Source organism: Macrotis lagotis, chromosome 1 (assembly GCF_037893015.1).
Source record: "Macrotis lagotis isolate mMagLag1 chromosome 1, bilby.v1.9.chrom.fasta, whole genome shotgun sequence".
In the NCBI taxonomy this organism is placed as follows: domain Eukaryota; kingdom Metazoa; phylum Chordata; class Mammalia; order Peramelemorphia; family Peramelidae; genus Macrotis; species Macrotis lagotis.
The window spans coordinates 80,105,024-80,117,858 of NC_133658.1; the positions used below are offsets into that span (position 1 = coordinate 80,105,024).

The 12,835-nt window shown below is 35.6% G+C and overlaps 1 protein-coding gene across 1 annotated transcript; it reads right to left on the reverse strand.

Annotated features, from left to right (window-relative positions):
- Window positions 1–2,307: 2,307 nt before the first annotated feature.
- Window positions 2,308–3,240, reverse strand: LOC141511935 (olfactory receptor 1D2-like). The gene has a single exon (XM_074220914.1). The coding sequence runs from the start codon at window positions 3,238–3,240 to the stop codon at window positions 2,308–2,310; it is 933 nt and encodes a 310-aa protein (XP_074077015.1).
- Window positions 3,241–12,835: the final 9,595 nt, after the last annotated feature.

A 12,835-nucleotide genomic window follows, 5' to 3' on the forward strand; every position in this document is an offset into this window, starting at 1 on the left:
AAACCCAGTAAACTTGTGTAAAAATATGAACCTATTTTAAAAATCCAGATAAAAAAGAATAAATAACTTAAAAACCCAAAATCAGAAAAATAAAATGAACAAGTCATAAAACAAACTCACAAAGGAAAAAAGACAAGATTAGATGGATTTTTAAATGAACTTTACCACACATCCAAAGAGAAAATTATTCTAATATAATATAAACCCTTGACAGAAATAGCAAAAGACCCTTCAAAACTCTTTTGATGATATAAATATGGTTTCCATAATCTGGGAAAAGAAAAATCAAAAACAGAAAACTATAGACAATATCTCTAATGAACATTGGTATAAAAACATATTAAATATTAGAGAAGAATCTGTAGCAGCTTATTACAAAGATTATACTCTAAGACCATGATATTAGAGTTGGTTCAATATAGGGAAAACAAAAATAATAGACCAATTTAATGGAAAAATAATTAAAACTTTATCATTACACATCATATAATCTATTGATTATATCAATAGATGCTGAAAAGTCACTTTATGAAATCTAATTTTTCAAAACATACTGAGAAAAGAAATAGACTTTTTTTAAACATTATAATTAATGTCTATAAAAAAACCAAAGGCAAACATTCTACATAATGGAGAAAAGTTAAAAGGCTTTAACAAGTTTAGAGTAAGGATGCAGATTGTCATTATTACTATGTAACATGATTCTAGAAATATTATCTATAACAATGACAAGAAAAATAAATGCAAGTAACAAAGGCAATGACAAAATAAAGTTACCACATTGCAGATATTTCAAAATCCTAGTCAACTAAAAAATGACCGCAACAATTAATAATTTCAAGAGTTTAATAAATATAAAATAAATAATAGAAAAATTCAATTCAAAATAACTAGGGAATTATAACATACAGGGAATCTACCTGTCAAGACTATAAAACATTCAGTATGTAAATAAAAATAGCTGTAGATCTCACATTGCTCATAACAATAAAATTTATGTAAATGAATGTAAATAAAAGTAGATGTAAATATCACATTGCTCATGACAATAAATTAAAAATGGCAATACTATTTAAATTATTTTATTCATTATAAACATCAAATATCAAATGATTATTTTATATTGCTGGAAAATAACAATTCTGATCAATGCAATGAACAGCCATGATCTTCAGGAAAAATCATGCTACTAAAAAGACTAATGGAGAGGCAAAAGTCAAAAATTGTAGAATACAGCATACATTTTCAGACACAATCAATATGGGAATTTGTTTTTCTTGACTATGCATATTTATTAGGGTTCTGTTTTGCTGTTTTTCCAAACAAAGAAGGGAATAGAGCAAAGTAAGATAAAGCTATAGAGCCTAAAAAAAAGAAGAAAAGAAAGGAAGGAATGAAATAGATAAATGAGATATCTTTTAAAAACACAAAGTAAGGAACAGAAGGGAGGTCAGAAAGAAGTATCAACCAGAACAGCTTGAAAGCAATAGGCTGAATATTGTTGACATCGAACTCACCATCCATTAATTGTGTCAGGAATACTTTTTAACTCCATCTAAACCATTTTTCACTTTTGAAGTTGACTTTTTTAACAACTCAGTTATAGAATTTTACATTTTTCCTATTTTAATTCCTCTTGTGACATTTGACTCAATGATCTAGGCTGTGGAAATTTGGAATTCTGATTCTTAATTAAAATATTTTATGCTTCTCATATTTGTCACCTGAAAATATGCTATGCATGCCATCTATGCATTCATCCAAATTAAACAAAAATATTAGATCCCTAGAGTAATATTCAAAAATGTCTTATGTCATTTAGAATGACTGATGAAACCCATTAATAATACTTTATTATGAGTTCACAAGAGGTTTTATGGAGTTGTTTTAAGTGAGAATAATTGGCAACAGGAAAAAGTACAAATACTCTAGTATCAATTCTAGCATTCCATGCTCTTCACATTATGTTCCAATGCCACCTTTCTCTCTCTCTCTCTCTCTCTCTCTCTCTCTCTCTCTCTCTCTCTCTCTCTCTCACACACACACACACACACACACACACACACACACAAACCAATTCTGCAATAAATTCAAGTCTTGTGCATACAGATATTTTTTTGTTAGAATATGAAATGTCCATTATAAATTCTCTGAAGGCAGAAACTGCATATTCTACTATTTCCCCTTCTCCAGTCCTCTGGCAGTTAAGAGTTGTACATACAGTATATGTTCAATGAATACTGGATCTTTTTTAGATTGTATCAAATCTTGGAGTCCATAGGTTTCAGTGATCAAGAAAAAGAGAAATCAAGGGACAGTTTTTCCTCTGAGAAGCTTCCTCAGGGCCCCTTTCATATCCTGGTTCCTTAAACTATAGATGAAAGGGTTGAACATAGGAGTCACCACAGCATACATCACCGTGGCCACTGAGTCTTTCACAGAATAGGTTTTCAGAGGTTGCAAGTACACTCCAAATAGGGTCCCATAGAAAAGGGAGACCACAGCGAGGTGTGAAGCACAAGTAGAGAATGCTTTGTACTTGCCATTGACTGAGGGGATCCTTAGGATGGCCTTGACAATCTGAACGTATGAAATGAGCATAAACAGAAAGGGAACGATGAAGAGGAGAGACCCTGTTATGAGTAGCACCGCCTGGTTGACTCGGGTGTCAGAGCAGGCCAACTGTAGTAGGACATACATCTCACAGAAGATGTGACTGACTTCATTCGGCCCACAGAATATTAGGGTGGCCATGAGGACTGTATGAGTCAATCCATAGAGAATGGAGAGGACCCAGCAAGGAATTAGCAACAGAATGCAGAGTCTGGGACTCATGATTGTGGTATAGTGAAGGGGACGGCAGATGGCCACAAAGCGGTCATAGGCCATCACAGCCAGGAGGAGATTGTCCAGAGCTACCAATGAAACTAGAAAATATAACTGTATCAAACACCCAGTGTAAGAGATGGCTTTTTTCTGAGTATATAGATTCACCAGCATCTTGGGAACAGTATTAGAAACAAAGCAAACATCGGTGAAAGAGAGGTTAGCCAAGAAGAAGTACATGGGGGTGTGGAGGTGGACATCAGAGATAATGGCCAGGATTATCAGCAAGTTCCCAGCCATAGTGATTAAGTACATAGCCAGGAACAATCCAAAGAGAAAACTCTGGTGTTCTGGATTCTTAGTAAGGCCTAGGAGGAGAAACTCAGAAACACTGGTCTGGTTTTGAAAGCCCATGTCTCTGTGAATGTAACAATGACAAACATTTATGTAGCAGCGATAGGGTGCTGGCTTCCTTCATATTTTAAAATACTGACTTGTGAATAAATGATCAATAATCAATTATGTGAATAAATTAAAGCAAGTTTAAATGAATGCATTTTGAAATAATGAATATATGTATGAATCATTCAATTTAATTCAAGAAAAATTAACCTTTGCATTCTAAGCATTTACAAAATAAGAAAAATAAGGAAATAAGGAAAAACCAAAAAAAGTCATTATCCTCAGAGCTTAATGAATTGTCAATAAATTCTGATTACAACAGAAATAATGAATAGACTACTATATTTAGGACAAGGAAATTGAGATTCACTAACTAGGCAAAGTCTTTAAATGCTCTGAGACTCAATTCTTTAAGACTATTGCAAATTGTAGTCAATGAAAAATATTGATATATTTGACTTCAAATAAGGTATTCATTTTGAGAGAAACACTGAGTGAAGTGCTGCATATAATTTCAGATGTGGTCACTTTTCAAAGTTGCTTTTATTTAAATGATGTGTTTATTTAAATGATATGTGTATATTTAAAAGAGAATGTTCAAAGTTTCAGAGTGAGGTAGTTCAAAGATATATCCAGAAATGAACATGAAAGTTAAACAAACAAGACATCGACATAGCTTATCACAAACTATAGAGAAGTCAAGAAGAGAAACCAAAGATAACTTGCTGATGTTGAGCCTAGGAGAATGGGAAAGAGGAGAGCCAGTGAACTGGGGGCTTTTGATTCTGTACAGTTTGCGTCACCTTGTTCAGATGACCAGATATATAAGTAGAGGTATTATGTATGTTGTAGAGGATGCAGAGTGAGATGAGGAAAAGCCAGTGTGACAAAGGAGAGAAGAGCAGTGGACTTGAACCTAAAAGGTGAACTGAAATCTAGGTTCTGACAGTTACTTCAGTGTAACTGCAAACAGGTGGCTTGATTACTCTGAGGATCATTTTCTGCATCTGTAAAATAATAATATGTGAACTAATGTAACTCCCATGGATAGAATAAAAAGCACTTTGTAGAATGTTAAATACTATATAACATGTCTGTTACTATTTATGAGGACTGAAGAATAGACAGTGTGGAATCAAAATCATTTTAATGTAAGGGTGAAAACTAAAGGACAACATATTAAATCTAATAAAATAATTAACTAAGCTACATATGTTGTCAAGGGAGAGCTTTCTCTCTGAATAAATGCTTAACATCTATTGTGTTGCAGTTCCTTAGACTATAAGGAAGAGTGGGCAGAGACTTTATAGATTTGGGAATATTTTAGGGGATGAATAAACTGTTTATATTGATCTTGACATGATATTCTACTTTGTGCTCCCAAACACAAATGATCCAAGGATGTACAAAAAGGAGACATTCAAGGAGGCAGTCAAATTTGATTGCCTGGCTTTTGCTGTGGATATTCAATAGTTTCCACAGTGGATAAAGCTCCAAGACTAGGAATAAGGAGGACCTGAATTCAAATTCAGCCTCAGATACTTATTAACTGTATGACCTCCAGGGAAGTCATTTATTCTCTTTGCCTTAATCCACATGAGCAGAAAATAGCAAATCACTCCAATATATTTGTCAAGAAAGCCTTCTTTGAGGCAAGAAGAATTGAGCATTACTGGATGTCTGCACAACAGCAATAGGAGGTGACTGATAGGTCAAGATGGCCCACTGTAAGAGATGCTAAGAAAAATAACCCCATTCTTCTGACAGTTTGGAAGGAGGTAGCTCATAGCTAATGACTCTTAGCAGGCCTGAAACAGTGACATACCCTTACATGACCTCAAGAGGGAAAAAGAAAGAAAATAGTAATAAATTTCAAAATATCTAGATTCCTCTAGTAGATTAGTTTTATATACTCTTTTGACTCTTTAAACCAATTTGAATTATTTAAGAATTTACTTTTTCTCTAGTAAATCAACCTGGAAAGAGCTATGCTTAAATTACAGTGTGTGTTGGAAGAAAGAATGATGAAAGAGAGCTGGATGTCTGGAAGCTATCCTAAGCTCACAGTCAGTTTTTAAAAAGATTATGTAAGAGTTAGGACAGAAGGATTGTCAATCAGAGTAAAAAATAATAATTCTGCACATGAACTACATGAGGGGTTATAGAAATAGATTAGAAACAAGACTTCAGCCCGGACTAAGATAGTGCTCTACACATCCAAGGAGGCTATAAATATTAGCAGTCTCAACCTAGCTCTTTCATATTTGTCCATTCAATTATCTTATTCACAGATTCTACAGGTTTGAATATCTGTACATCCATGGACTGGAATCCAAGGTTCAACTCTTCTCGGGATCTAGCACAGTGTCTATAAATATAAAGTAATTGTATGTGTTTTTAATTGAATTTTATAATAGCTTTTTTACACATTAGCATTATACAAGTCATTTCTTTGGGGTTCTTGAAAGTATAATTAGAAACTACTGTATAACACTATGCTATATAAATGTTTTGCATCCTTTTTCTTAGGTGTTCTTCACAGTAACCCTCAGATATGGTAGTCCAATTACAGGATTAGCAGTATTTTATAGATGGCCTATAACACAATCTCAGAACATTTAAGTGACATGTCTATGATCTTGCAATACATCACAGAACAGGACTTTGGACCCAGATCATCTGTGCCAAGCTTCAGTCCTTTCTTCTATAACATGCCACATTTCACATGACTCTCATAAGTTGTCTCATATATCAAACCTACCTGACATTGCCTGAATATGATTGACTCTAAGTAAATGTATTCTTCTCATATATGTATCCAGTCTTGGGGGGGAAATGAGAGTTGGAAGAAGAATCTATAAAGAAATATTTCATGTTTGGATGATCCACTCCAAATTGCTTCCTTAGACCAGGCTCGAGAAAAGATGGATGAAGTATACTGTGTGTGTGTGTGTGTGTGTGTGTGTGTGTGTGTGTGTGTGTGAAAATAAGCCTACATGAATGTCAGCATTTTTTAATGTCTATATAGATCTCTGTTTTTTGTATATGTCTTGGTATCTGTGTTTAACCTGAAGGGAATTCTTCCATTTCGAGTAGTCTAACTCTTACCTAGATGGTTTATGCTGACCTCAGGAGCGGTCATACAAGCCATGACTCTGCTCTCTTACCTCCAGATGATGAGACATTCACAGTGACATACAACACAGGAACAGAGGAACTTTTTCTTCCTTCAGTAGGCAAGTTGATGCCTGAGGTTGGGAAATTCCAATGTTTTCCTAGGGAAATAATTATTAGATATCTTGTCTCTAAGCCAGAGGGGCCTGAACCAGGACAGTGTGAAGAATATATATATAGAGAGAGAAAGAGATATAGATGAGATTTTAGGGATCCCCTGGGAGACAATTCCTAAAGTTACTTATTGTAGATCAACAGAGATAGTTATTTCATCATGATTCCATAGTCTGAGTATTCTCTGGGGAAGAATCTTAGGAGACAAGCCTCATAGGATGGAAACATGCTCTCCTAGACTCCATTCCAGTCCAAGATCTGGCGCCAGCTTCACTAGGGAATGTTTTAGGCCTATTCCTCTCTCTTCTATCCTTTGGGAACCATATCCCCATGATATTACTCTCTTGAGGCCTTTCATAATTCATCTAGCTAGAAATAAATTAATAGTTCATATGCTGATCTCAGTTTTCTTTAGAGCCCTCATGGACAGTATATTTAAAGTCATAGAGACATCAGATCGAAAAACTTTAGGGAACCTGAAACGTGATTTCATTCAATCCTAAATTTTACATCCTGGGTTATCAAAAGATAAAACTTGAGTAGAGATATACAGATATTGACATAAATATACTAGCAAATGATAATTGCAAAAGACAGATACATTTCCATTTAAGCAAAGATAGTTTTCCTGGAGGATATAATAGTTGAGCTAAACCTTGAAAGGTGGGTAGTAAAAGGGATTATAGGAAATGACATTTTGAGTATAGGAAAGAGTATTAACAAAGAATGTTGAAAAGTATGGAAAATGTTTGAAAAACAGAATATTCAAGTTTGACTAGAAGGGAATAAATGTGGAAAGCAAGAGTTGAAAGATAAACCAAACATGGTGCAATAGGACAGAATGATATGATCCAGTCAGATGTTGATTAGTCCACTACATAGATACCTAAAGTTTTCATTGAAAAAAAAATTTGCATATACTTTATTCTATCTAATGTTTACATTTATGTGTATATTCAGATCTGCACATGTGTTTACATGCATGTATATGCAAGGACAAATGTGATTTTTTTTACTGCTTATCAATGTTTTCTTTTTCCAAACAAATAGGTTATTTTCTCAATATGTCACCATAATGAGTCTCTCATTGGGAACAATTCTGTCACTTTTAGAAGAAATCTGTGCTCCAAGAAGTTTTGGAATTACCACTATAACCCCATCTCCATTACTACATAATTACTAAATGCAATCTAGTCATTCAATTAGTACTATTAATCTATGAATATTTTTGAACCAATAATAGATTATAGGAAAATGTATAAAATCTTATCATACTGAAATTAGCTTCCTACTAAGAAACCTTCAATGAATGAGGATTAGGTAAAAGAGCTGGGGATATATAACAGAGAGAAGAGAAGTAGCAAGAGGTCATACACCTTCTGGTTTCCTGGGCTTCCTTTAAGGTGATTCATATCTCACCTATCCCAAGATGGCTTTTCTAGTTTTATCCCCACCCTCCATCATTCAAAGTTAGTGCCTTTCTTCTGATATTACCTTCCATACAGTACGTATAAATCTTGTATGTATACATGTGTGTTTGAGTTAGAATATGAAATCTTTGTGGACCAGGACTATGTACTTACCCAACATTTGGTATATCATAAGCACTTAATAGATATTGATTGATTGATTTACATAGGATTATAACTCTAGACATGGAAAGAACCTTCTTCAACCTCATTTGAGAAATAAAGAAACTGAGTTCTGTAGAGGTTTAATAACTTGCCCATAGTTACACAATGAGAACTTGAACCCAGATCCTCTAACTCTAGAGTCAGTGATTTATCAATCTTAATGTTCCTCATTTTTAATATTTTAATATTTTTAAATGTTTTTAAATTTCTAAATATTTTAATGATTGAAACACAGAAGACAGAAAATATTTGTTTTATTTTTACCCCAGAAATCAAAACTGGAAGCAGTGAAGACATGTTGAAAAGAAGCAAATTTAGTTTTGACATAAATAAAAACTCCCTAACACTCCATATAACAAGGACAGATTCATTTTCAGAGTGCCTCAAATGTTGGTTGGTTGTTGTCCTTCATTATTATAGAGGACCAAAATGGCATCACTATATTAGTGTCTAATTAGAGTCAAACACAGTGTGTTCAACTGTGACCAAATCAGTCCAATACAAGCTCTGAATTCTGTAACAGAGGTCAGGTACAAATAGACAATTTGGGATGTAGGGTGTGTTCAGGGAAGACTAGTACATCTGGTAATTAGGGTTGTCCAGATCATATCTTTTCAGGGCTGCTTTCCATCTTTGGTGTCCACCTAATCCACCTAAATTTCAACTATGGCTCCAAAAAACTAAAGCATTTAGGGATTTCCACTGATGACACAGTGGAAAGAGTGAGGACCTAAATTCAAATCCACTGTCAGACACTTACTACCTGTGCAGACCTTGGGCAAGTCATTTGACCCTGACTGCCTTGCATCCAGGGCTATCTGTAGTCATTCTGATTCATATCTGGCCATGAGACTCAGATGGCTCTAGAAGAGAAAATGAGACTGCTGATTTAGCACAGTACTCGCCTTACTCAAATCTAAGTCATCTACATATCATGACATTACTTCCCTGATATCATGTTCTTCTTCATGAATAAAGGACAAACATCATCATCAAACCATTTTTCAGACAAGCTAAATAAACCAGGTTAAGGATAAAGGGTCTCAAATCCACTGGTGATCTGAGGTGTATCTAACCCAAGCATGTGAAAACTTCCCCAGGTGGAATGATGAAAACAAATTCTTGCAATGTCAATGAAGGCAGCCAAAGCAGGCGCTTTGGTTAGACATCAAATATTACATCTCAAGCCATCACCAGTTGACTAGACTTTGCCTTGCCACTGCACTCTGTTGACTAGAAGAGAGAGTGAAGCTGATTATTTCATGTAACTCTGTCTCACTTAAATCCAATTCACATACAAATCAAAAGACATCATTTTAGCATTTTTTTTACTATCTCAAAGTCCTGTGGTAATAGGCAAGTAACAAAACAGAAGGTATGTATAACCTGGAAACTGTAGTCACAACTCTGCACACAGGCAGCCCAGGCCATCGTCTTCTCCCTAGAAGCAGCAGTGGGATTCAGCAACCTTTTAAAGATCACACTATTTACTTTATTGAATGATAAAGGGACTAGAAATGCCTTAAACATTGTCTGCTTACAAAACCATGGTCTGATTACTGCAACAAGTGGAGATACTACCCTGGGGTCAAAAAAATGTACAAAAACTTATGCAAAGATGATTCCATTCATCATCAGTATATGGAATGTATCCCCTCTCATAGACAACACAAAATTCAGTAGACTTGAAAGACGAACAGCTCTTGTGAGACTACCAAGCAGGTATCACATTCAAATAGTATCCCTGAGTGAAACAAGGCTGGCAAATGAAGGCAGGCTTACAGAAGAAGGAACTGGGAGACACACTTTTCTCGAGGGGTCACAGTGAAGAGGAGCACCATGAAGCTGATGCAGGTTTGCAATCAAAATACAATATAATCAACAACCTTGTAAGTCTGCCAAAAGGAGTGAACTATAAACTCATGACAGTACAATTGTCACTTGCAGGAAAAATGTCATGCCAAAATTATCAGGGACTGTACTTCTACAATGATGAACTTTGATAAAGTCAAAAAAAAAATTATGAAGTTCTGGAGACCCTTATTGTCAATGAGTCAAAAAAGAACAAGTTTATAATTCTGGGTGACTAATGCTAGTAGACTCAGACTACCAGACATGGCAAGGAATTCTTGGGAATAATGGACTTAAAAATAGCAATGGCAAAGGTCACTTACTACTGAAGACTTGTATATCTCAGGACCTTCTCATCACCAATACTGTCTTCCATTTACCTAAATGCAATAAAACTTCCTCGATGCAGACTCAAAGCAAACACTGGCATCTAATAGACTATATGATTGATGTGGAGAAGAAACAAATAGGATGTGAGAATGATGTACGCAGAGCTAGACTGATCATAGACTTCTCTTCAAACTAAAACATTCACATTCAACAAAAATGATGACTTCAAGGCAAAATGACTACTAGAAGGATTAATGTCAAGAGGTTAGAGAACTTCTCTGAGAGGGAATAGTTCGCTGTAACTTGGAGGAAAAGTTGTGCTATCACACAATTGGCAACTGTGGAGCAGAAAAGAAATAAGCAACTTTCAGAGCCTCTATCTACTTCTATTCTCCACATGGAAGAAAATAGGTAGTCTCTCTCTATGAGATTCATGATGATTGTAGTGGAAATACTTTGGAGAGACTTTGGAGCATGCATACATATTTTATAACTAGTATATGGTGGTCTGTTAACCATATGATAGTGGCCTCTTTAAATGGCTGCTGTTAAAGAAATAGAACTGGGGGTGCCTTCTAAAGAATTGAATCTATCTCCATCTGTCTCTATCTGCCTGGAACTCTATCTCTGATTCTATATTTCTCTATCTCTATGTCTTTATCCCTATCTCTGATTCTCTGTCTCTGTCCATATATCTCTGCCTCTGTCTCTCTATTTCTCTTTCTGTGCCTGTCTCTGTCTCTGCCTGTCTCTGTCTGTCTCTGAGTATCTCTATCTCTGTCTCTGTGCCTCTTTCTGTCTCTGCCCTCTCTCTCTCTCTCTCTCTCTCTCTCTCTCTCTCTCTCTCTCTCTCTATCTATCTATCTATCTATTTATCTATCTCTGTATCTGTCTGTCTATCTCTGCTTATCTGTCTCTGTCTCTGTCTTTCTTTTCTCTCTTCTCTGTCTGTCTGTCAGTCTGTCTCTTCCTCTGTCTCTCTCTCTGTCTCTTTTTCTGTGTGTGTGTGTATCTGTCTGTCTTGGGCTCTGTCTTTCTGTGTCTGCTTCTATCTGTCTGTCTCTATCTCTGTCTCTCTCTGTCTTTCTCTGTCTCTCTGTACCTGTCTTCTGTCTTCTCTGTCTCTGTCACTGTCTCTGTCTCTCTGTCTCTGTCTCTCACTCTGCCTCTGTCTCTCTCTCTGTCTGTCTCTTCTCTCTCTCTCTCTCTCTCTCTCTCTCTCTCTCTCTCTCTCTCTCTCTCTCTCTCTCCCCCTCCCTCCCTCCCTCCCTTCCTCTCCCCATACTTTTTGTTTGACTCCTTCACTGATAACTTCCAGTGAAACTAAGGGGAGAGTAAGGCCAAGAAGTGGCCATGTGTGTCGTTTTAGTTGTTATTTCACTATAGGTGAAAGCTGGGGACACAAAGCCTGTGAGTTTTGGAAGATAAGAGGAGCGAGCCACTAGAATTCAGAAGTTTTGGAGTTCAGGAGTTGGAATCCATGCAGGGTTTGGCAGTCATCTCAGCTTGTGTGCCCCAAGGATTGAGGAGCTTAGGGATACAACCCTCATTGGTAACAGACAATAATGGTGCACAGGGACATGGTTTTATTGAGACCAAAGCTAGATAAAAACTCTCCTAGGTTGTGCTCCTCAGTCACTGGGGGGGATATGTTGGAACTTTTGTCGTATTTTTATATTTTCAAAATAAATATACTTTTGTTAAAGCTAATTGATATTAAATAGTAAGGTAAATTTGTATGTTAATCATAGATGACTAATAATGGGGGGAAATAAGTGATGGGGAAATAAGTAAGAGGAGAGATATACTGACAACTCAGAGTTATTCTCTAAAAGCCTGTAGGAAGAAGTAATAAATTGATTATAGACTAGTGAACCCAGAGTGAACATAGTCTATATAAAGGCATCACAAATTAGAATGAGCTCCCTTGAAAGGTAGTTGCATTCTCCTTCTCAGAGATCATTTGAGCAAAAGATACCTTGTATGGTGTTTTGTAAAGGAGATTCTCTGTGAAATAGGGTAAATTAAGTGATCACTAGGCTCCCTTCCAGTTCCAAAATTTATGATTTTTTGTTTGTGTGATTCTGACTTAATTTTAATTTTTAATCATTGAAATTTCCAATTACATCATAACATTTGTTCTTTATGCCAAGACATGATTACTTAAGAAGTAACATAAAAATGATATCAAAGAGTTTTATAACCAGGGAAATGGAGTGGGTTGGTCAAAGAGCAATAAGACTGACAAACTTTTATGCTGCACTGATACTTCTATAATGTTGAATCCAAAAGAAATATCCCCAGTGGTAGAATTAATAACCTTTATGGTAGAATTATAGGAAAGAAATAAACAAAAGCTGAATAGGATGAGATGACAGTCTTCAAAATGATTGATCCATAGGGTGGTTAGGGTATGATCCCTCAGAGCAGTTAAGAAACTATTCAGTCTCTAAGATCTTGAAGTCTGATATTTCTCTCTCTGACCAATTTTCTCTCCTCCAGTA

Excerpts from the sequence above, each read along its gene's own strand:
- LOC141511935 (XM_074220914.1), bottom strand. The coding sequence starts at position 3,240 with ATGGGCTTTCAAAACCAGACCAGTGTTTCTGAGTTTCTCCTCCTAGGC.